The 22,561-nt window shown below is 43.3% G+C and overlaps 1 protein-coding gene across 1 annotated transcript in view; it reads right to left on the bottom strand.

Moving 5' to 3' along the window:
- WHRN (whirlin) overlaps positions 1–22,561 on the bottom strand; it is a 1,326,895-nt gene that overhangs the window by 288,871 nt on the left and 1,015,463 nt on the right. Inside the window, exon 4 of the mRNA XM_069609683.1 lies at positions 3,695–3,900. Within this exon, the coding sequence (XP_069465784.1) occupies positions 3,695–3,900 (206 nt within the window). The remainder of the gene's footprint in view (positions 1–3,694; positions 3,901–22,561) is intronic.

Genomic DNA, 22,561 nt, shown 5'->3' with positions numbered 1-22,561 from the left:
GAGCTAATGATGTGAACATTCTGATAGAGAGAGAGCATAAAGGTGAGACACAGATGCGAGGACTCGAAGAGAGAGAGCATACAAGTGAGCTGCAGGTGTGAACATTCTGAGAGAGAGTGAGAGAGAGAGAGAGAGAGAGAGAGAGAGAGAGAGAGCGAGAGAGAGAGAGAGAGAGTAGAGGTGACCCACAGATGTGTACACTAGAAAAGTGTGAGTGAGTTAATACAGGTGAGCCAAAGATGTGAACACTCAGAGAGAAAGAGTGTAGAGGTGAGGCCCAGATGTGAACACTCTAAGAGAGCGATAGAGGAGAGCTACAGATGTGAGCACTTGAAGACAGTGAGAGAGCACAGAGGTGAACCGAAGATGTGGAAACTGGAAGATATGGGCAGAGAGCTCCACATGAGGATACCCTTTCACCTAGGAACAGGATGGACATTGAAGCCCAGAGTTCGGTGCTATAGGAGTGCAAGGGTGCATGGATGATGGCCTGCTGAAGTTTTAGTAATCTGGTGGGCGAAACATTGTTGATTTAGATTTATGGAGTAGTTAAGTAACACATACCATTATCTAAGTGTACATAGACAGAAAGAGGAACTAGGACAGAGGCAGGGGCATATGGCCACACTAACTTGCTTGGTAAACTGAGTAAAAGACCGGTTTATAAAATACGCGCATCGCACAATTACAAAGTTAGCTGGATTCACTGACGATGATAGCAAAGCATTTAAACCGTTACACTTCTATTTTGTTGGGTTGAAAACTGAGCTGTTGTACATACCGGCAACAACCCATAAACCATATACCACTAAACAACAGTTAAACATTTGTTTTCCCACTCCCACATACATGCACATTCCAAATCAATTCTGAAATAATTTGATTATTATACCAGAGACTCTGAATATACACGGGTACTGATTAATAAACACTAAATAATAGCTCGTGGAGGCATATTGAAATAATTAATTAAATCACGGTGTTTGTAGATTGACGATGCCATGGCCAACACCAAACGATGGACATCTCACTCAATTTCTACTGAAACTAAGTTTAGTGAGGGGTTTTGTTGGTGGGTACAATAATACAAAAGCCAGCCTTTACATGGTTTACCGAAACATAGCATTGGGGTGGATGCTTACCTGTTCCATCACACAGACACATGTTTTTAAATCGGGCAACAGGGACGTCATTTCACCAAAATGCCAGGGGTAGCGGAAGTGACATCACACAACCCTTGACCCCCTGGTGACATCACAGGAAGTGATGTCATTTAACCCCACCCCGAAGTGATATCGTGGGATAGAATGGAACGCGACCTTTCACCCATTGACAAAACAGGAAGTGCTATCACATAGCATTGCACACTACAAAAAATATGGTTACGATATCGCTATAATGTGATGTACATTTCATTCAGGAATGGATAGCGATATGTATCGTTAAGATCAGTGTATATAGGCCCATATTACCAAATTACTGTGAATGCAAGCAGATGTCCACGGCCAAATGATAATGATCTGTTATTATATAGCACTTACGCTTAAGTGCTTTATATAGAAAAAAATATACACCCAATATCACCCAACCTGTGTTGGTACTCATTTATCGACCTCAGAAGGATTAAAGGCTGAGTTGAGGCGTTTAAGAACAGACTAAATCAGTGACTCACCCCCGAAGTGTGCCTGAAATAAACCTTTAATGAGTCTAGCAATTATTGTATAAAAGTCCAGAAAGTCACATGATTTGGTGTTCCTAATCTTTCTTGTTTAGGGTCAGTGCTGAAAGTGTTAGATTTGTGGCACTCCTTTTATTCTTTTACTTCTTTTTTTAAGGGGCTTTAACAAGAAAGCCAGCCACTCCAGCAGTAAAGAGCCACATGGTGCTGGCCACAGCCCAGGAGCTTACATTACAAAAAAATGAAATAATGTTTTTCTCTTTTTTTCTATTTTTATCTAGAGGTCACAAGGGTGACCACAGAGGTCGCAAGGGAGACCTCAGAGGTCGCAGTTGCGACCTCTGGCGACCCCCAAATGACGTCCCTGTCGGGCAATTTGGCAGTGACATCTGTAACCACCGCAGTTTCGATATTCTATTTACAGAGTAAATAGAATATCGAAACTGCCAAACATCTTATCTGACACTGCGAGAGTCTCAACCAGTTGCATTATAATATATCAACATTATGGAAAATATAGATGTGCTATGGCAAATTTTGTTAGAGGGTAATGACATGAATCTTATTTTCCATAGGATGACATTTTATGAGCTCATTCTATCCATTTTAAAAGAATTGTCTATTGGTAACATGGTTTTATAAAAGGCATATTTCCTGTGATTTTAGATATTGATTGATGTATGTTTTTTAAGATTTATATGTTTGTAATATGTAAAGCTGCTGTTGGCTAAATGCATATTAAATAAATAAATAAGTAAGTAAGTAAATAGAATCACATCAACTTTTCTAAGCAGGAATATCACCCAACAACAATGGCAGGGAGTCCCAGTACTTTGCTGACAAGAAGACAGACTGAGTTACTCACCAAACCCTACCACTGAGGAACCTCCTTTCCTTTATTATTGAAGAGAGAGGGAACTACCTTTCCATGTCTGGAACTAGTGACAATACTGGAGGAAGTGCAGCTGGCTTACACTGGAACAGAGCGGGGAGCGGTAGTACTGACACTAGTGGAAGCCGGGTGGGGCGTCTTTCCCTGACAGTAGAACGGGCTGGGGGTGAATGACACAAGTGAAGAGGGAAAGGGGTATCTGTTGCCAACACTTGATGGATTTCCTTTTCCTATGTCTGGCACCAGAATAGCCTGGGTAATTGACACTCAATGAATTAACACAACATGAAGTAGTGTAACTCCCTGACACTTGAGCAGACTGAAATCATGGCATTCCCTGCTCTTTCATTGTTAAAGAGTAAAGACTATGATCTTCCTGAAGGTATCAGCTACATATACAGCTTCTCTGCCTTTTGCCACTAGAACTTACTAAGGGAGACATTTTTCCCTGACACCAGCAGGGGCTGAGGGAGTGTATCTCGCTGATCCTAGAACGAATGTAGGGAGTGCTTCAGGAAAACAGGAAAGTAAATGCCATCCTGACAGTAGCGAAAATCTTTGTTACATACTCCAACACACAAGAACATAACCTTTCTAAGTAACCTAACTGTAGACTGAGGGAGTTTTTTCCCCTCCTACAATGAAAGGGACTGAGGATTGGGGCAGGCCTTTCTTCTGCTAGCACAGACTGGAATCTCTTTCTCTGATTTAATTCCAGAACTAGAGGGGTGAATAGCCTGATGTATCAAGTATGGCACTGGCATGGGTATTTTCATTGACACTCACACAGCCAATGGGAGCGCCTCTCACACCAGACACTAACACAGAACGATGGTGCCTTCCTACCTGTCTGGCAATAGAACACCTTCTCTCCCAGTTTATATATGACACAAGCACCACCTGCATGATACGCACCGACAGTAGCACGGACTGAGGAAGTCTCTATTCTGTCCATAAAATAGCGCTGACTTGGACTGAACTTAACATCAGATTGGAATGCAAGGGGTAAAAAGCCTAACACCGTTCTCATTATGGTATCGACTACTGGTCCTCCAGTGGGCAACCTGATCCCGCTGATCTCCAGCTACACTGAGGTCACTTACATCTGAACCAGAGATACCCACCCTACAGAAGAGATCACAGCTGTCTCGCCAATCTGAGAGCTCGGAATCCACTTGGTTTCGTCAACAGTAGTGCGAGCATGAGGCAGGCGACCAACGTCCTTCACCGTCAGCATGAGATGGCGGGATGACTTGAGCAGCTTCACCGCCTCATCGTGAGGGATGGTGAGGAAGCTGTGACCGTTGACCTCCAAGATCTGGTCTCCAACCTAAAGAGGACAGGAAAGAAGCATGGTTAGAGGTGAGAGAGTGAACCGGTGATGTGAGGGAAAGATCATACCAGAGGGAAATTAAAATATTACCCGACAGTCATCACATCTGAAGGACAGGAGGGCTGAGGCAGCAAAAGTCACATGTCAGAGTAACTATACACCAGACTTACCTCCCAACTTCCAATTTAGGCCAAGTTATCAGGATGTGTGTTTGCTACTGACAAATACCTAGTGCTATTGAGGAGTGATGGGGGATAATTTTCAATTGCAACAACTCCTTTTCTGTGAATTGATTAGTCCCTGATATAATTGGTATTTTCATTCAATGAGAAACTGCAGTCAATTTTTCATTCTCACTGAAGGCCCCATTCTGCTCCTACCGTTTTCAGTTATTTCTATTTCTTGATTGAAGATAGAAATCCAGGTTAAGGCAGTGGCAACAACGATCAGGGGTAACTGTGCTACAATCAGAAGGTATCCAAGGACCTGGACTGATCAGACTCTTTGACCTACGGAACTGAACAAACTAAAAGAGGAACGTTTTTAACTTTCTTCCTCAATCCACCTTCCATTGCCATGTGGCAGAAGAGAGACATCCTTTTTGGACAATTCAAAGGTACCATGCGTTGGTTAAAGAGTATTCCATAAGCATTATAACCACATGTCTCAAATCAGTAACATGGAAACGGCAGATCAAGGGACCATCTAAAACAGGGGTTCCTTAATCTGGTCTTGGAGAAATGCTAAGAGGCCAGGTTCTCTGGATTCATGATGAATATTCAAGAGTTTAATTAGCAAGAAATGGATTCAAATGGGAAATACTTTACATAGTGAATGGTTATACAAAAAACCTCATATGTTTGTACGCTTGAGGAAAAGACGTATGCACCACTGATGTATGGTAACATTGTAACCTATGTAGCCTTTAAAAAATAAGAACGCTCGAAGAGGAGACTCAGAAAAGAACAATGCCTTTGGACTTCCCCAGTGAGTATAATCGGAGGTGTAGCTCTAGAAAGGGCTACCACTCGTGTGCCTTTGCCAGCAAGTCCACATCGAAACACCTCCAAGTGTAGACAGTTCCACTAGCTCTATAAGTGCCCTACTCCAATAAACAATGACACATTTATTCACATTTTCTGGATTATCACAGTCAAGCACAACCGAATTTGAATGTTATGCACAGGCGTGTCGTAAAAGAACAGGTATCTTAGTTGGAAACCCTCTTGCCTGCTGCATGATGACAGGGAAACAAATATATACATATATATACTTTTTTTATTTGCCGTGTTAGCAAAATTAGTAAGGTAGGTAATTAGGTAGTAATCTTAAAAGGAAGCAACTCGCCTACGAGAGGCATCGAGGCGCTAATATTAGATCACAGCGCTGTCCACCACAGAGGTGATCATTATTGAGGCCACATCCAGATCTTGTTTCCTGAAGATCTGATAATCAGATATGTCTCGAATTGAAAAAGGGAGACAGCAGAAGTATACTGCTTCTATGTGTGAAGGTTTTGTGAAGACCATTTAGTGATAATGCTCTTGATTTCTGATGATTGTCAGGGTCTACTTCTTTTTTGACAGCATGAGGTTTTTGCATTAAAGAAGTACATAATTGAAAGCAAATGTATCTGTATTTGCTGCATATGCTTACCCATTTGCATAGGTGAGCATGCTTTGTTCACGCCATCTGCTCAACTACTGGATAAGATTTATCAAATAATTTACAGTTACACTAGATGTATCAGGTGCAATCTTACGCTGATCTAGCAATTTATTCCCACCCCTCTCTCTCTCACACACACTCTCTGCACTCTCTCTTTCTTACTCTCCCTTTTTTCCTTAGTCTGTGTCTCCTGATATGGGCGGAAGTTACATAGTAAGGTGCATATTTTACTAGAGCCACCCTAGCTATTTCTGATGGCTCTGTGATTAGACTAAAAAAAAATAGATATCCTGTATGTGTGCACAATATTTAAGTATCTTAACATTCTCTGTCTTTCTTTCTCTCTCTCTTTGCTCCCTCTCTCTATGTCTTTCTCTCTATTTGTCTCACTTTATGCCTCTATCTCTTTCTAGGTGACTGAGGGTAGCAAAGTTGGGTGCAAATGTGATAGAGCCACCCCAGCCGTTGCTGACAGCTGTCCAACCATTTATAAAAAAATAAAAAAACAATGATCTGGGGCAGCATGGGGAGCTGCGTTTTTGTTTGCAAAACAGCTATTTATTTTTAAAGGAAATTTTTACATTTTGTAAAATGGCTCATTTTAAAATGTTCAAATGTTTATCAAATTATCGCTTCCAGCATATATTGTCGTCATGAGAACATTATATTTGTCTTACAGTTTTATTGACAAAAGCACACCATCTAAACTTAGACCATATACGTTATCCTCTGATAGCATGTTATCATTTGCAAATTAACACCCTGGTACATTCCTATTGTAGTCTTTTGAAATACCCCTATGAGAAAGAGCAAGTTGATGGTTCAACCTACAAAACATTTTGTGGACATAAGAATGACCAGATATATTTATATTTGACAACTGTATCTGTGGCAAAAGGGCTGTATGAGTGAATTATTAAATACATAATGTACAGTGAGCTTGCTGCTCATTTAATTATCACACCACTTAACCTAGCATTAACATGTTTGTAGCATTGAAGCATATATATTGATTTGGGTAGCCTCAGAATTTGGATACGAGGATAAAACAGCTGCAACATCAGTTTATCCATTGGCATCATGGGCAACTTTTAGATAATGTTTCCCTCCACCATGCAGAATTTTAGCTGGGTCTTAGGGGAAGGACGGCTGAGCATATGCTCAGTTCCCAATGCAGAGCCATCCCACAAAAACTATACATATAACATACCCCCCAAAGATCCCATTACTTGTTAGTATGTGGCACACTGCTTTGGAAGTGAAAGGTTATATTTTGGGTATGTTAATTTGTTGCTCGTTTATAACACAAAGACGAGAAACGTCACATCTACAAATGACTGGAATTCAAATTCAAACATTTTCCCCATGTAGAGAATGATGTCTGAAAGACAAAGTCTAGGGCATTGCAAAAAAAAAGGATGTTAAGGCTTTTATTAATGGATTGCTCCTCTCAAATGAAGAAATATCACAGCCAAAAGTGTGTGGGAAACAAATCTTAGAGCCCCTTGGAAAAGACTCTACTCTGTTTCAGTATAGTTTATCAAGAAGGGCAAGATGAAGACCTAAACTACTGTGTGAGGGGTCAGAAATGAGAGACGGACACAAGGTTGTTGTATTCTCAAGAGTAGACATTTTTATTAAATAAAAATGGGTTGGAAAAACGCCTCTCTAGCCCTATTCTGACAGGAACTTCACTACCGAGAAACTAAAACTTAGGATCTGTCTGTGTCAGGATGCCAGTAATTGAAAAGCCGTCCTTGTGCATAAAACAACTTATCCTGATCCTCACACTTATAAACAAACAACAAAATCTGCAAGGAAATGCCTTTAACTTGATGTTAGAAAAAGTGTTCAAAACCAAAAGTGTAAGAATGTCTCCAACATAATTTTTTCCCAAAGGTAAAGAGACCCTTGGATCCAGAGAATGGTCCCCGTCACCTGAATTCTTAAGGAAAGCAAAATGTCTCTTTAGCTAACAGTTCATTGGTGTCTTTACTGGACCCACAAAGTTCTTGTTTAACCAAAAAGTTCTGGTTAAGCAAAAGGTTCCACAACAGTCTTTCCGTTAAAGTTCTTTTATCTCTGTAGATTACCTGGTATACTCCCCTGCCAGGAATCTTAATACAACTTTCATCTGCCTGGTGTAGTCCCCTGCCAGGACTTCTATTTAGGTTTCTCAGATCTCTTGGTGTACTCTCATGCCCAGAATCTTTGTACAACTTTAATTGCCTGGTATACTCGCCTGCCAGGACTTTCTATGTTGTTTACAGTTCTCAAATTCAATTACAGCTGTCTGGGGTATTCACCTGTCATTGCATTTCACAGTTCTTAGACATACCACAATAGCATACACCATGTGATGCTTGGTATATCTATCTGTGGTAATATTTTGCTCAAATGTACTTGCTCAAAACCTCTCCCCCACATTGGCATCTCATGCTTCTATATTTGTTTGTGGTTTGTCTTTATACTTTGTCTTGTCTGCACACAAGCATTCTTCGTATTGCACCTTGCCCTGGTACTTTGCCTTGGCTGCATTCAAACAAACTTTGCTTTTGTATATTCTCTGCATTAGCACTGTTGTACCATTCAATCAATTGTTGGCGCAGTTGTCAGAATGCCCCGGAGTCCCTAGCTGCTTTGGGCAGACTCACTGGTCTTCTTCAGCATTCCTGGCATTGCTTGCGCTTCTTCGTTATTTTTTCTTCTTGCTCAGCCTTTCAGGTCGGAGTGTGCGGATGCTTCCACAGCACCCGGCACAGCTCTGCAGTCACACACCAGCTCTTCTAGGCCTGGAGTGAAGTTTGCTCCCTTGGCAATCAGCCAAACCTCCAGGAGCTCCTGCTCTGCTCCCAGCATATCTGCAGCCCTTCGTACTTGCACGCTGCATTCCTCTTACTTTCCCAATAGCCTCCTCTCCTCTGATGGCTACTCCGGAATGCCCCACGTTCAGGAGCCCCGGCATGAATGGCAACATCCCCTTCTGCTGCACAGCTCACTGAACCCCCTCTCCCCTCCATAATGCGGTTGCCATTTCGAAATGTCCCATTCAGTGCAGGTTTGGAAAAACAACTAGTCTGCATGTTACACTTTGAGCTCCATGCAGTGACAGGCCTCTGAATAATCTCTAGTCGAAAAGATGCCTCAATATAGTTGCAGAGGTTCAGGGGTCAGTAACATGTAAGCAATAATACCTGAGCAGGGGGCTTTACTGATAGCCTGGTGCTTACTAAGCCTAGTTATGCCCCCACCCCTGCAAGGTTAATATTGCTATAAGTATCCCAGCATGTTGTACCGGGATACTAATAGTGATTTGGTTTTTAAGTTGAGAAAGGACACGCAATTTACTTCTAAGTAAACACAGGCGTTGAAATGACATGAAACCTAGTGGAGGCTGTTGTAGGCAAGAAGGGGAAAAGGACAAGGTTAGAATCTAGCGGAAGTGGTAACATCAGGAGAAGTTGCAGACGATTTGAAGGAGGTGGGCAAACTTGGAGGAGTTGATGAGAGCCTGGAGGAGGTGGTGTAAACCTGAAGGAGGTGGCTGTAAGAAAAAGAGGGGGAAAAAGTCAAAAGGATGAGGTAACAGCAGGTGGAAGAGTTGAAGACATGAGGAAGGTGGTTATAGGAAAAGTAGATGGCAGGGAATCCAAGAAGGGGGGTAACAGTTGGAGAAGATGGTAAAAAAGTTAATAAAAGCTGGACTGAATGGGCTAAAGGACCATGTTTTAGAGGCTGCCCAAGTGGTCAGCCTTTGAAGTCTGATCCTTGCATGAATAGAGCAGCCAAACATTAGAGAACAGAGTGCCTTATCAAGAACATGCAAGAGTTTGGTTGTGGGAAAGGTTCAAGGATTTCACAATGAAGTAATGCAATTTTTTTCAGATTGAGGTGCTCATGTCCAGAGCACAGTTAGGGTATGGCACTATTGTGTACACACTGCAACACTGGCCCTTGTCAGAACTTTAGCTTGGTAATAAAAACAGGTTGTGAAATCTCTCACAATGCTGTGTACAGAGGAAATGGTAACAGTACTCTTCCCTGCTAGTACAACTCATAGATTCAGAACTAGGCCATGCCCTCTTTGAGGGAGGCATAACACAACACACAGACACAAGAGCTGCAAGTTTCAAAACTTTTATTGATTATTTAAAAGGGGTTGGAAAACTCCTATCTTGTCCTATAACTAAGATGGGAGTATTCTCGACCATCAAATAAAAAGAAAATACAATCCTAGTCAGTCCTTAGTCAAAATAAAATGGCCTATACTAATAAACCTAATGCCTTATGTCATCACAAGTATGACACTGACACAAAAGGTACAATTAGCAAAAACCTTTATTGAAGTTTCTATGGTGTTGGAGAAACTCCTACCTTGCCCTATAGCTAAGATGGGAGTAGTCTCGACCATCAAATAATAAATAAAACAGTCCAAGTTGAGTCCCTCAGATCAAAATGGCCTATACAAACAAAAACCTAATGTCTGCCTTACATCTTGTAAAAAAAAGTGTGAAAAGGAGAATATGTATGCGAAGGAAAGTCAGCGTTCAAATATAAAGAATAAATGTGGCTGAGTCAACTGTCCTCCCCACATTGGACAGCACGGAGTAAGGCAGTCCCTGTAGGCAAAATGACACAATCTGGCTCAGGCTCTAAACAGAGAGGCACTTCAAGACGTGGATCGAGGCCCACCTGGCCTTTCACGTTAAAGTCTGACTTTTCAATTTTCAAAACACAGTTCACCAAAATGTTCATGTCGCTCCCCCTCTGTCGGGCTCAGACCTCTTAAAGCAAAGGTTCACATCAGTCGGGCTCAGACCTTTCACAGCAAAGGTTATCATCGGTCTCCCTCAGTCGGGCTCAGACTTCTCAAAGCAAAACAAAACATGTGCAGAGGTTCCCTTCCCCAAGTTTAATTCACCTCCTTTAGGGGTTCCCTTCCCTTAACTTATTACAGCTTTGGTCTCCCTCAGTCAGGCTCAGACCGTTTCCTGATGTTGAAGACTTTCAAATGTGTGTGGCTTTTTTTCTACAGACCTCCACAGGACCACTTCGACTTTTCCAGCTTTCAGGTCACACTCCTATGTTATTTGCCCCAGTGCTTCCTGGTCGGGGTAGTTCACTGTATTATGCACCAGAGTTCAACGTTCACCTTTTTACTCTCCTCTTTTCTCGTGGTTAATTTCAATCACCTCGCTTTTACAGTTAATTCACTTTATCGCTACAAACTTTTCACCTTTCACAGAGACTTTTGAGTGGGCTACTTCCTTTCGCCGGACCACTCCATTACTCAGTATCGCTGACTTTACAGCTATCATTACATCAAGGTTCATTCGCAGGTCTGCCTTTCTTCGCATGTCATCCACACGTGTGCAGCCTTCAATTGTGTGATATAATATTGCCATTTCAATCTTTCTTTAGCACACACCGGTCTCTCACGTCACTTGCCAATGCCAACTCACCGGCTGTGTGTGTTTCTTTCTTGTCTTTACTGTTTTCCTGTTTACAAGTCAAGGTTGGTACCAAAGGCTTGGCCTTGCCTCCCTAACTCTGCCATTCACCCAGAAGGGGCGCTGGCATCCTTGAAACACAACGCAGCCTTCTTGTTTGGGATTCAGGCTTCTCCACGTGTCTTTCACAGCCTTTTGGAGACAACGACCTCCTGCTGGGAATTCCTGGGGTTCTCCACCAGTGGCTTTCATCCCTCGGTCCATTACTCTGCTCTAGGAGGTTTGCCTTTGCCCCAGAAGTTTGGCTCTTACTTATGTTCCACCTTGCTCAGAGTGTGTCTCTAGGTTCCACTGTGTGAGGAGAGCCAATTGGTATCAGATGTGAAATGCCTGACCCCATTAGCGGTACATGTCCAATGCGATGTGTAAGAGTTAGCATTGTTACTCTTAGTCACCCTCTTCCTCGGACCAGTGTTTGTGTGGAAAGGGGGGGGGGAGTTGGGACACTGGAGAATCCTATTAAATAGGAGGGATCATGGGTATGGGAAAAGGAGGAATCCCGCGTCTCACCACCAGCTGCCTCACCCCACTCCCTGAAGACCCCTCACCCAGGTGATCCTCCCACACTAGTTCACCCCCAGGAACTGGATCCAAAAGCGATGGCCATGTCTTAGCCATCTGGATGACAAGTCCCAGAGCACTAGCGGGTGAGACACCCTTTGGTTTCTCACGCTGCCCTCTTTCTAATACAATACATGTGTAAAGGGAATGTGTAATGCAAAAAGGAAAATCAGTGTTCAATAGAAATGTCAGTATAGCTGAGTAAACTCCCTTCCCCACGTTTTGCAGCAGGTGGTAAAGTTGCCCACTTGGACCATGCAACACTCTGATTTCGGGCACAAGGATGCAGTTCATTTCATGGACCATGGCCCACTTGGCCTTCCATGAAAAGTCACCAGTTTATCCGCTGGACCTCTCGGCCTTCTATCACTCCAACCCAGGTCACCTTTTAGCTTGTAATACAGTTCAACAAATGTTTGTTTCCTTCTGGTTACCAGAATTCAGTACAGGTTTCCCTCTGCCGGGCTCAAACCTTTCAATCACAATTAGTGGGGTTCCATTTCCCAAGCTTCAATAACGCCTTCACAGACTTCCCTCTGTCAGGCTCCAGCCTCCTTTCACTTTCCTTCTACTGTTGAAGACTTTCAAAACTGCGAGGCTTTTGCTCTTTTCTCTGCATAACCACTTCGACCTTCTTTCCTCAAATGTCACTTTTTCTCTCCTACACCAAGGCCTCTTGGGAAATGAAGTTTCGAGCACAGTACTTATTTCAAAGTTCAAAGATATCTCTCACGTTCAGGTTTCCCTCTGCCACGATCTAACCTAAAAGATCAAAGACATCTCTCACATCCAGGTTTCCCTCTAACGGATCAAACCGAACAATAGTTAAAATCTTGCATCTCAGTTTCTTTTGCTTCCCACCGCTTTTAGAGCATCAGACATTTCACAGAGGCTTTCGATTGGGCAAACCTTTTTCGCCGGACCACTGTGTTACTTTGTATCTTTAATTTACAGTTCTTTACAATGCTTTGCTTTCTCTCATGTATTATCGCCACACGTGCAACCTTCATTTGTCAGGTAATGTTGCCATCAAGTTTCATTTAACACAGACCGGAGTTTCATTGCTTTCAAAAGCTCACTGGCTGTGTTCATTCTTTTTCGTCTTTCACGGCTTTGATCCTGAAGTCAAGGCTGATACCACAACTGTCGGTTCACCTGCCCAACTCTGACGCTCACCCGGCAGGGTGGCTGGTATCCTTGAACCATAAAAGAGGTGTGTCTTTTCTCTCTGGCTGGGCTTCCTTGCACAACCTTCAAGGACCTTCGGAGGGAACAATCTCTTGCCGGGGTGTCCAAGGTTTCTGCGTACCTCGGTTCCGTCCCTCAGCTTGTCACTCTGCTCCACCTGGTTCGCTTTCCCCCTGGAAGAACTGCTCCTTCTCATGCATTACCTTGCCCGCCTTGCTCTCCTTGCTCACCTTCCTCTGATTGTGTCTCAGTGTTCCACCTTTTAGCCATGTGGGGAGAGCTAATAGGTACCAGGTATATGTAATTAAGATCAAGTGCCTGACCCTGCCTGGTCCTACCAGCGGGACATGTCCAATGTATTGCATGGGTGATACTCCTTTCAGGTCTCAGACCTCCTCTTCCTCAGCTCAGTGTTTGTGTAGGAAATGGGGGGGATCTGGGAAGTTGGAATATCCTATAAAACAAAAATAGGATGGGACAGGGCTATTTGGAAAGGGGGGATACCATGTCTCACCCTCGGACATTCCTACCCCACTCCACGAGGACCCCTCACCCAGGTGATCCTCACGCACTTGTCCACCCCCAAGGTCTGGATCCAAAGGCAATGGCCATGACCTGGCCACCTGAGTAAGGGATACCCGGGGTCTAGGCAGTGAAACACCCTCTGGTTTTTAACACCTCTGAAAAGGCAGGAGCACAAACAAACACTACATTTGGCAGGGAGGATTTGCTTTGCTTTTCCAGTTTTGGCATTATGGCAGTTTCTGGTTACAGTGGTTGGGCGGACAACTTGAGGTCACGATGACACAAACCGCAAAAGCTCTGGGACAGAGAGGTTCAGTTGACTTGGAGAAGTAAAGCTATGGTGCAAGATGTTATGCAGCAATAAACAACTCCACTCCATATAGGATATTTGCAGTTCTTATACTTGGGACTGACATATTGGTGCAATGGCCAATGTGAGGAAAGTAATTAACAACACCAGGCTAATTCTGTGGAATTTAAAGTTCTAGCTCAGAATCAGGGGATTATATTCTAAAGCTATACTATCGAAACCATGGGCCTCATTACGACCCAGGCGGAGGACCATAGTGCTATTAGCACCATGCTCCATGCCGGTGTCCGCCATGGCGTAATGGGGAATTACCACCCCATTCTGAGGTTGGTGGGGCGGTAATTCCCCATGCCGCCATGGCCCTACCCCATTCCCATTTTTGCCCCATAGGGCTCAATGGGAATGGCGAAGGAGCTAATAATGGTACCGCAAATTGCGGTACTGTTATTAGCACCAAAGTCCCTTTGCGGGTCCCTACTTTAACGGCTGGAAAAACCAGCTGTTAAGGTCGGGTCCCGCAAAGGGACCTCGTAATCAGGCGTTAAGGGTTTAACGGCGCCGACACCTTTTACGGCGCCGTTAAACCATTAACGCCAGGGTCGTAATGAGGCCCCATCTCTTATGTACTCTGTAAAACTAAACAATGTGGGGTCTTCCTACACTTGCTCTGTTGTATTGCTTTAAGAATTTTTTTTATAAAAAATCATCCATTCTTGATGCTTATAATTATATGGGTTCATTCTTATGTTTTTGGAGAGTTCAAAATTAATTAAAACCACAGAATTACCTCAATTAGTTCAATCCAATCATTAATACATTTTGGGATTTCATTGGTGAACAAATCAAATAAATTAACTATTACTGTCACGATTCGCTCCCTTTGCTCCCATTCCCACCACTTGGGGGCATGATTTGGGGTTTATTCCCTACTGGGCTTTCCTTCTGGACATTATGCTACAGTGCTGTGGTGAATTGGGAGCGCTAAATACTTATTTTCCATGCTACTTCCCTTCCGGATCCATTCCAAGTTCATGCCAGCCAGCATGCTGCTTTCATCAAAAGACTATGCTTCCCAGAATGCCTGACCAACAACTTCATCTCCACCTTTACAGAACAAGGATGGGTGGAGCAAAGCAGCAAGAAGAACACCTGAGGCGTGTGCTCGTTGAGCAGCTTTAAAAGCCTCAGTTTGCTTCAGTCCAGCACTGGTTATTAATGCAATGTTCCTGTTTGTGACTGGTTCCTTGGTCCTGGCGCTTAGCTTAGTGTCTTGTTCCTAGTTTCTATTTTCTTGTTCCCTTTCCCTGGATTTCATATTTAATCTGTCTTTCGCTGTTTTGCAGGCAACACTTCCAGTGCTTTCCTGGTGGACCATAAGGTTCTTTGTAACCATCTAGACTCTGCAGCACATTTTTCACAACAAGCTATAGCCTGGATCCAATCATTCTTAAGTAGTAGGACAATGAGAGTCTTCTCTGCCACAACAGCAGCAGACCCTATCCCCATCACCTGTGGTATTCCTCAGGGGTCCTGCAGGTCCCCTACCATGTATAATATATTTACCAAGCCCCTTTCTGATGATCTGGATTGTCTTGGTGTCACCTACACTAACTATGCAGATGACACCCATATTCTCATCCCACTTACATGGCATTACAATAAGGATTTGGTCTTGGGGAATAGAATATACCTTATCATCCAGGCATGGATGGCACTCTATGGTCTATGCCTGAATGATGACAAAACAGAACTCCTTATATTCTGGGGACCACGACTAATATCAACAAACTTGGTCACAAATATACTTCCTTTGATACAGATGGCAACCTGATCAAGGTTGCCAAGGAGGTAAAACATTAGGTTTTCCAGCCTTACATTCACTATGCAATGGCATCCTCCACAGCTTAAACATGTAAGCTGATCAGTTCGGCCAGACCCTTCATCCTGTACAACACTGGAAAGAGCACTTGTGTTGTTCAAATTGGACTACTGTAATGCACTATACCTTGGCTCCAACAAATACATCACCAGAAAGATTAAAACATTGCAAAACAATGCCTTGAGAGCCGCGCTAGGAATGGCCAAAAAAGAACATATCTCGGCCGTAAGGAGGCAGTCTAACTGGGTCTCCACTATTGATAAAATCAAGCTAAAAACCACTGCACTAACATTTAAGTGCCCCAACAATGCAGCACCTTGTTACTTGATAGACAGAATCAATAGAAAATATACTCTCCGAACCACTAGAGTTTCCTACTCTAACTGCCTGACAGTCCCCACTTTCAAAATGACTAAAATAGGTGGCAACAGCTTCCCGGTCAAAGCTGCCCAACTCTGGAACTCCCTTCCCCCCTCCCTAAGGGCAGGCTAAACTTATTCAAATTTTAGACTAAACATAATCAATCTGTTTAAAGAAAATGATCATTAACTCCAGCATGACCCAAAGTCCTCTGTTATATATGTAGTCTGCCCCTTATATAGATGCACTGTTCATAACCACCTCAGGACGGTAACACATTGGCACCTTGAACATGTAATTGGCTACCTTTTACAACTTACGCACTACTTACCTTGCTGCCTGTCATTACTATCAAACTGTACCTCACTTGGACTGTCACCGTTGACCATGTATTTGGCAACCCATTTCTTGTAACTTACGTTCTGTTTACTTCTCTGCCTGTCATTACCAATTAACTGTACTTTAAACTGTATTTTGTATTACATTTTGTAACCTGTAAGCTTAAAATATACTTGTCCCTACGCCCTGATACCCTCGGGTCTGGTGCACATTATAAATAAAAAAAATAAAAAACAAACAAACCTTATTCTGCTATGAAACCATGATCCTTTAGTCTCTCTTCATTGATAGATTTAGCATTTTGCCTTTTTACTCTGGCTAGGGAGGGGGAGGTTTTGCCTTTGTAATTTCATTTTCCCTGCTCCTGTTCCTTTACTTTCTCTTGGAATCTATTGCAGGTTTTCCCTTGCACTTATCCATTTGTTTCCTATTGAATATTAGGTGTGGTGTGCTGTTGTAGGTAGCTCCTGTGTGAATGCCTATGTTTTCCTCACTATTCTGTAATCACTAGTCGTACTTTCCCCTTGTCATGAGTCCTATGTATTAAGTTATCCTTCCATTGCTGTGCTAGCCTTTCTGGGCCCCTGTTTGATCAACAGGGTTCATGGGGTTTGTTGACATTTTAGGTGCCATTTCTCGTCCTCGGGAGTATTGTCTTTAAATTACCTAATGAAATACCATCAAGGGTGTTAGCTCACGGATCCTGTCATTGCTTGCCCTCTATGTGGGCTTAGCGCTATCAGTACCTGTAACAGCAATTGTAGGTGAGGAGCTTGCCGACTTTCTTTGTAATAATAAGGAGCTTCAAAGTGCTTACCCAACATCCCTTTTGATATATTTGTATTGTTATCATGCTCTACTTGAACACCCTGGGTTTTAGTGTACATGTGTCTTGGTTCCTGTTTGCATGTTGTTTGACTCAAAGCTTATCACTGTGGGATCTTGTGCACATTTCCCCCGCCATAGTCACTACCTTTGTCCTCTCATGACAGAATGACCAGCCCACTATTACCATTGAATATGGTAAATTTAGGAAAGGCAGCAAAGCTTCTAACAAGTTTGTACAGAAAGTTTCCCCTACGTTTACCTGTGACAATCAAATCACCAGTTCTGACATAAATTAACTCCTTGTCACGAATGGCCATTTACGTGCAGAGTATTTTTCCCACAGGATGACGCATCTTACATTGCCAGATCTTAGTTCTGTCTTTTATTCAGATGCAGATTCTATGTCTGCACAAGCCTTAGCAGCAGAAAACAACACACTGTTAGGCTTACTACACAAGAGTGCCTCTGTTATTGAACCCCATGATTCCAAGTATGCTTCTCCTCAGATTGAGCAGTTTCATGATACAACCATAAAGAATGGAGGGGTTCCTTGCATAACTTCTGTTTTCTACTCTCAGTCTATAGCATACTCCTCTGCACAGGTACATACTGTAGTCCCTAATGCCAGGAGGTCTGATGTTAATAGTTTGCGTAAGGGAGACACAGACCAAGTTGGTAAAATAAAGAAGAAATCACAGAACCTGCAAGCAGTAAATGACAATGTGCAATCGGTCCACATCCAGATTGCTAATGCAGGACCCACCACTGATGTTATCATGCCTCCAACTGTGCCTACTGATAGTGATGTACAGTTAATGCAGGACATGGTAAAAGCTAAGTTTGAGGAGGTAAGAAAAGAATGTGTTTCTTTACAAGAGGAGAATAAAACCTTACAGTCTTTACAGAATACACCTCAGACCTTATCCGTTGTTGGTGATGTGAACATTGTTCAGTCCTTGAGTGAAGAGACTTTAGTAAACCATGATATTTGTCAATATGTAATATCTACTGGGAGTGAAAGGCTTTCTTCTAGTGCAGCGCTTAATCGGAGCAGGTGTATCTGACATGTATCCTTCTGTTTGTCAGGGATTTTAGTTAGCTGATGATTTACTATGCACTGCTTTAACTACGATTTCCTGTGTATCAGCTTGTCACAACCCTGAGCTAACACACATGCAAGTTTCTGATTTCCAAACACAATCCACAAGAGTGGCCTACATAGGTTCAGTCACAACAGTAGGCTCAGACTCAGCTCTTGGTATAGTCGCTGAGACTGAACTAGATTTTCTAGCTGATGTTGTGCACAATGCTACCTCCGTTTTCACTCTTCCTTTTGCCAAGTTTGGTCACAACAAACAGTCAGAGAAAGTACAGATTACATGTTCTGATGAACTCATTCCACAATATACAGAAGCAAACACCCGTCAGGCGATTCGTGAACTGTTGATTGTTAATCTGCCACTTTCAGAGGCTAAGACAGATGAGTGGACAATTGACAAAATCTTGATTAACAGAGACTTTACTATGGTGATTACTCTGGTTGATTTTGACTTCTACACAGAAAGAGACTCTGTGTTATCCATGAAGCTAAGGGACTGCAATGGTACAGCTACGTATTTGGTTACTGGTGTCAAGGAGTCTACTGCCCTAGAGGTGCCTTCCATTTCTGAGCCACCAATGTGTCCATCGACTTCTGAGACTTCAGTCTTGTCCTACAGCCATTGAATCTACTATGTTCCAGTCCCCAGCTCTGCAGTCATCTTTGGCACATGTGTCTTCAATCAATTAACCTCTGCCATGTCTGCCATTTACTCAAGAGCCTCCACCATGCACATGGTCAGTCCCAGAGACCTTGACATGTTTGTCTTCCGCTGCCCGAGATAGCTCCAGCATGTATGTCTTCAGCCTTAAAGTTTACTCTGGCATGCCTGTCTTCAGCTACAGCGACTCATCCAGTATATCACTCTTCAGTCAGTGAGCCTTCGGCAGTCCATCCTAAGTGCATGTCTTCAGTCCCAGAGTCTACTGTTTGTTTGCCTTCAGTTCATGAGAGACCTGTATCCTGCTTATCCTCGCTGCCAATATCAGAGGAATACCTGCCTACACCATCAGATCCTGCTGCCTTTTCTTCTGCTCCAGAGATTCCTCCTGAATTGCAACCATTTACTGCCGAAGAATTTCCAGCCTGCCCTTCTTATGCTTCATTGGGACCACCAGAATGTCTGCCTTCTACATGAGATGATTCTCGCAAATGCTTGAATTCAGCACCAGAGCTTCTTGAATATTCAGCATCATATTTCGAGACTTTTGCCAGCATGCATACAGTTTCCGAGCCTCCAGCCTGTCCGCTCCCGGCAGAAACGCTAAGAGACCATCTACCATTGTCTAATGCATGTTGCACTAGCCTGCCTTCATCCTCAAGGACGTACAAGTGTTCACTCCCAGTGACTCCAGTCCTTCCAACTCTGCTTCAGATCCTGCAAGTTCTTCACGCCTTTCTTTGACTCATTAGTATCTTCCTCACCAGAGGCCTGCCTATGACTCTTCTATACTGCAGCCTGATTCTGTGCACTCCGGTCCATCTGCTTTTGCCCACAGACCACCATTTTCATCATTGCCATCTCCAAAGAAAAAGCACTCCTATCATGGAAAGAAGATGCCAGGCGCGGGTGGCGGGCACCAGAAGACAGCTGTGGGAGGGGTATACTGCCACAATTTGCTCCCTTTGCTCCCATCCCCACCACTTGGGGGCATGATTTGGGGTGTATTTCCTAATGGACTTTCCTTCCGAACCTTATGCTACAGTGCTGTGGTGCATTGGGAGCGCTTAATCCTTATTTTCATGCTACTTCTCTTCCAGATCCATTCCAGGTTTTTGCCAACCAGCATGCTGCTTTCGTCCAAAGACTATGCTTCCGAGAATGCCTGGCCCACTGCTTCATCTCCACCGTTACAGGACAAGGTTGGGTAGAGCAAAGCAACACCCGTGGCTGGCAGGTGCAGCAAGCAGCACACCCGAGGCGTGTGCTCATTAAGCAGCTTTAAAAGCCTCAGTTTGCTTTAGTCCAGTGCTGGTCATTGATGAAGTGTTCCTGTTTGTGACTGGTCCCTTGTTCCTGGTTCTTAGCTTAGTGTCTTTTTCCTAGTTTCTATTTTCTTGTTCCTTTTCCCTGGATTTCAAATTGAATGTGCTCATTAGTGATTTCTGCATCCTAGATTCCGCATCGGTCTTCCTCTGTTTTGCAGGCAGCACTCCCCAGTGCTTTCCTTTTTCTGTGCAGCCCAGTTTGCATATGTTCTATATTTCTTTGACTTTGCCCTATTCTGCTAGGAAACTTTGATCCTTTAGTCTCTCCCCGTTTATAGATTTAGCATTTTCCCCTTTTCCCTGGCTAGGGAGGGTGAGGTTTTGCCTTTGTAATTTCGTTTTCCCTGCTCCTGTTCCTTTACTTTCTCTTGGAATCTATTTCAGGCATTCCCTTGCACTTATCCATTTGTTTCCTATTGAATATTAGGTGTGGTGTGCTGTTGTAGCTAGCTCCTGTGTGAATGCCTATGTTTTCCTCACTATTCTGTAATCACTAGTCCTACTTTCCCCTTGTCATGAGTCCTATGTATTAAGTTATCCTCCCATTGCTGTTATAGCCTTTCTGTGTCCCTCTTTGATCTACATGGTTCATGGACTTTGCTGACATTTCAGGTGGTATTTCTCGTCCTTGTGAGTATTGTCTTTAAGTTACCTTATACAATACCATCAAGGGTGTTATCTCACGGATCCTGTCATTGCTTGCCCTCTATGTGGGCTTAGCGCTATCAGTACGTGTAACAGCAATTGTAGGTAAGGAGCTTTCTGACTTTCTTTGTAATCATAAGGAGCTTCTAGGTGCTTACCCAACATCCCTTTCAATATATTTGTATTTTTATCACGCTCTACTTGCACACCTGAGTTTTAGTGTATATGTGTCTTGGTTCCTTTGTGCAGGTTGTTTGACTCAAAGCTAGTCACTGGGTGATCTTGTGCACATTTCCCTCGCCATTTTCACTGCCTTTGTCTTCTCATGACAATTACCTAAACAAATGATGTACCTACAAGGCCAATACTATCATCACAGTTAACAACCTAACTACACCCAGGTTCAAAAGACTGAAATACGGAAGGCAGTCCCTCGCAGTATTAGATATGAAATTCTGAGCAACCTCCCCACAACCCTGTAAATAGAACATACCCTCAAGAGGTTCAAAGGGAATGTGAAAATGTGTCTCCATGTACATAATTGTTAACTCTGATATGCCTGTGTGCATTGACAGAATAACCTTCTCTCCCCACATTGATTTAATGCTGAAGACTACCACACTTAAACCTTTTGACTAGCAATTATGCCATGCTCTCACATGTGGCCATTACCTGATAACCTCTAATTTGACTGCCAAAGTCCAGCAAAATGCTATCTAACTTGCTCCTACATCCATTTGTTTTATGTTATCTGCAATATGCCAACCATGCAATCACCAGAACTTCAGTAACCAATGGTACATTAGCAAAAGGTTCAACCACACTATGTGCCTCATTACACGGTATGCAGTAACCATGCTGCTATTAGCGCCAGGGTTGCCGCTGGTATTTTACTGTGTCCGCCTTGGTGGATGGCGGAATTATCGCCCTACTCCAAGGTGAGCGGGGGCAGTAATGGTACCGTAATTAGCTCCAAGGTCCCTTTGCGGCACCCTTCTTTAACGGCTGATAAAACCAGCCGTTAAGGTCGGGTCCCGCAAAGGGAACTCGTAGTAAGGCGGTAAGGGTTTACCGGTACCGGTGCCCTTACCGGTACCGGTAAACCCTTACCGCCTAACATGTAATGAGGCCCTATGTAACCCAACGGTCAGCTCAGATCTCAGTTACCAAGTCCAACTAAGCAGACTACCTGGATGTGTAACCTCATCCCATGCTTTCTTTTCATTGTATATATCACACCTTTGTATTGGCCAGGAGGAAGGATAGCTCAGGGCCAACGCATCTGTCTTGGAAGCAAGACAACAAAGCACAACACAGGTTCGAATACCTATCCCGTGCTTAGACACCACTCACTGGTATTAAGCATGTTATAAAAGAACAACTATAGTTACAGTTACTCAATGTCGAAATTAAATAAAGATCTAAATAAAGAAAGAAAGACCAACATCACACAAGCCTTCAATGAATCCCAGTTATTGCAATCCTTTTAATATTCAACTGTACAGTTATTCTGGCTACGCAGTAAAAGGGCTGTTTTTCTAGATTGCTCTGTCCACCTTGAGCAGATAGATAGGTGTTTCCATGGAAATCTGGACAAGCCAGGAACTGGGAAAATGAGACTGCAGCGAGAAGTAAGCGTGTGTGCAGGCCTCTGCCTGTGAATAGAATTCTGTGTTTTCTTCCTTTCACACACAATACACACAGTCAGGTGCAGAAATCCTTTGAGAACATCTATGGCTCCAAGGAAAGTGAAGCTC

This window comes from Ambystoma mexicanum, chromosome 8 (genome assembly GCF_040938575.1).
Source record: "Ambystoma mexicanum isolate Mex_15411 chromosome 8, UKY_AmexF1_1, whole genome shotgun sequence".
In the NCBI taxonomy this organism is placed as follows: domain Eukaryota; kingdom Metazoa; phylum Chordata; class Amphibia; order Caudata; family Ambystomatidae; genus Ambystoma; species Ambystoma mexicanum.
Note: the sequence above shows the minus strand (reverse complement) of the source record. Positions and strands in the feature narration are given on the sequence as shown.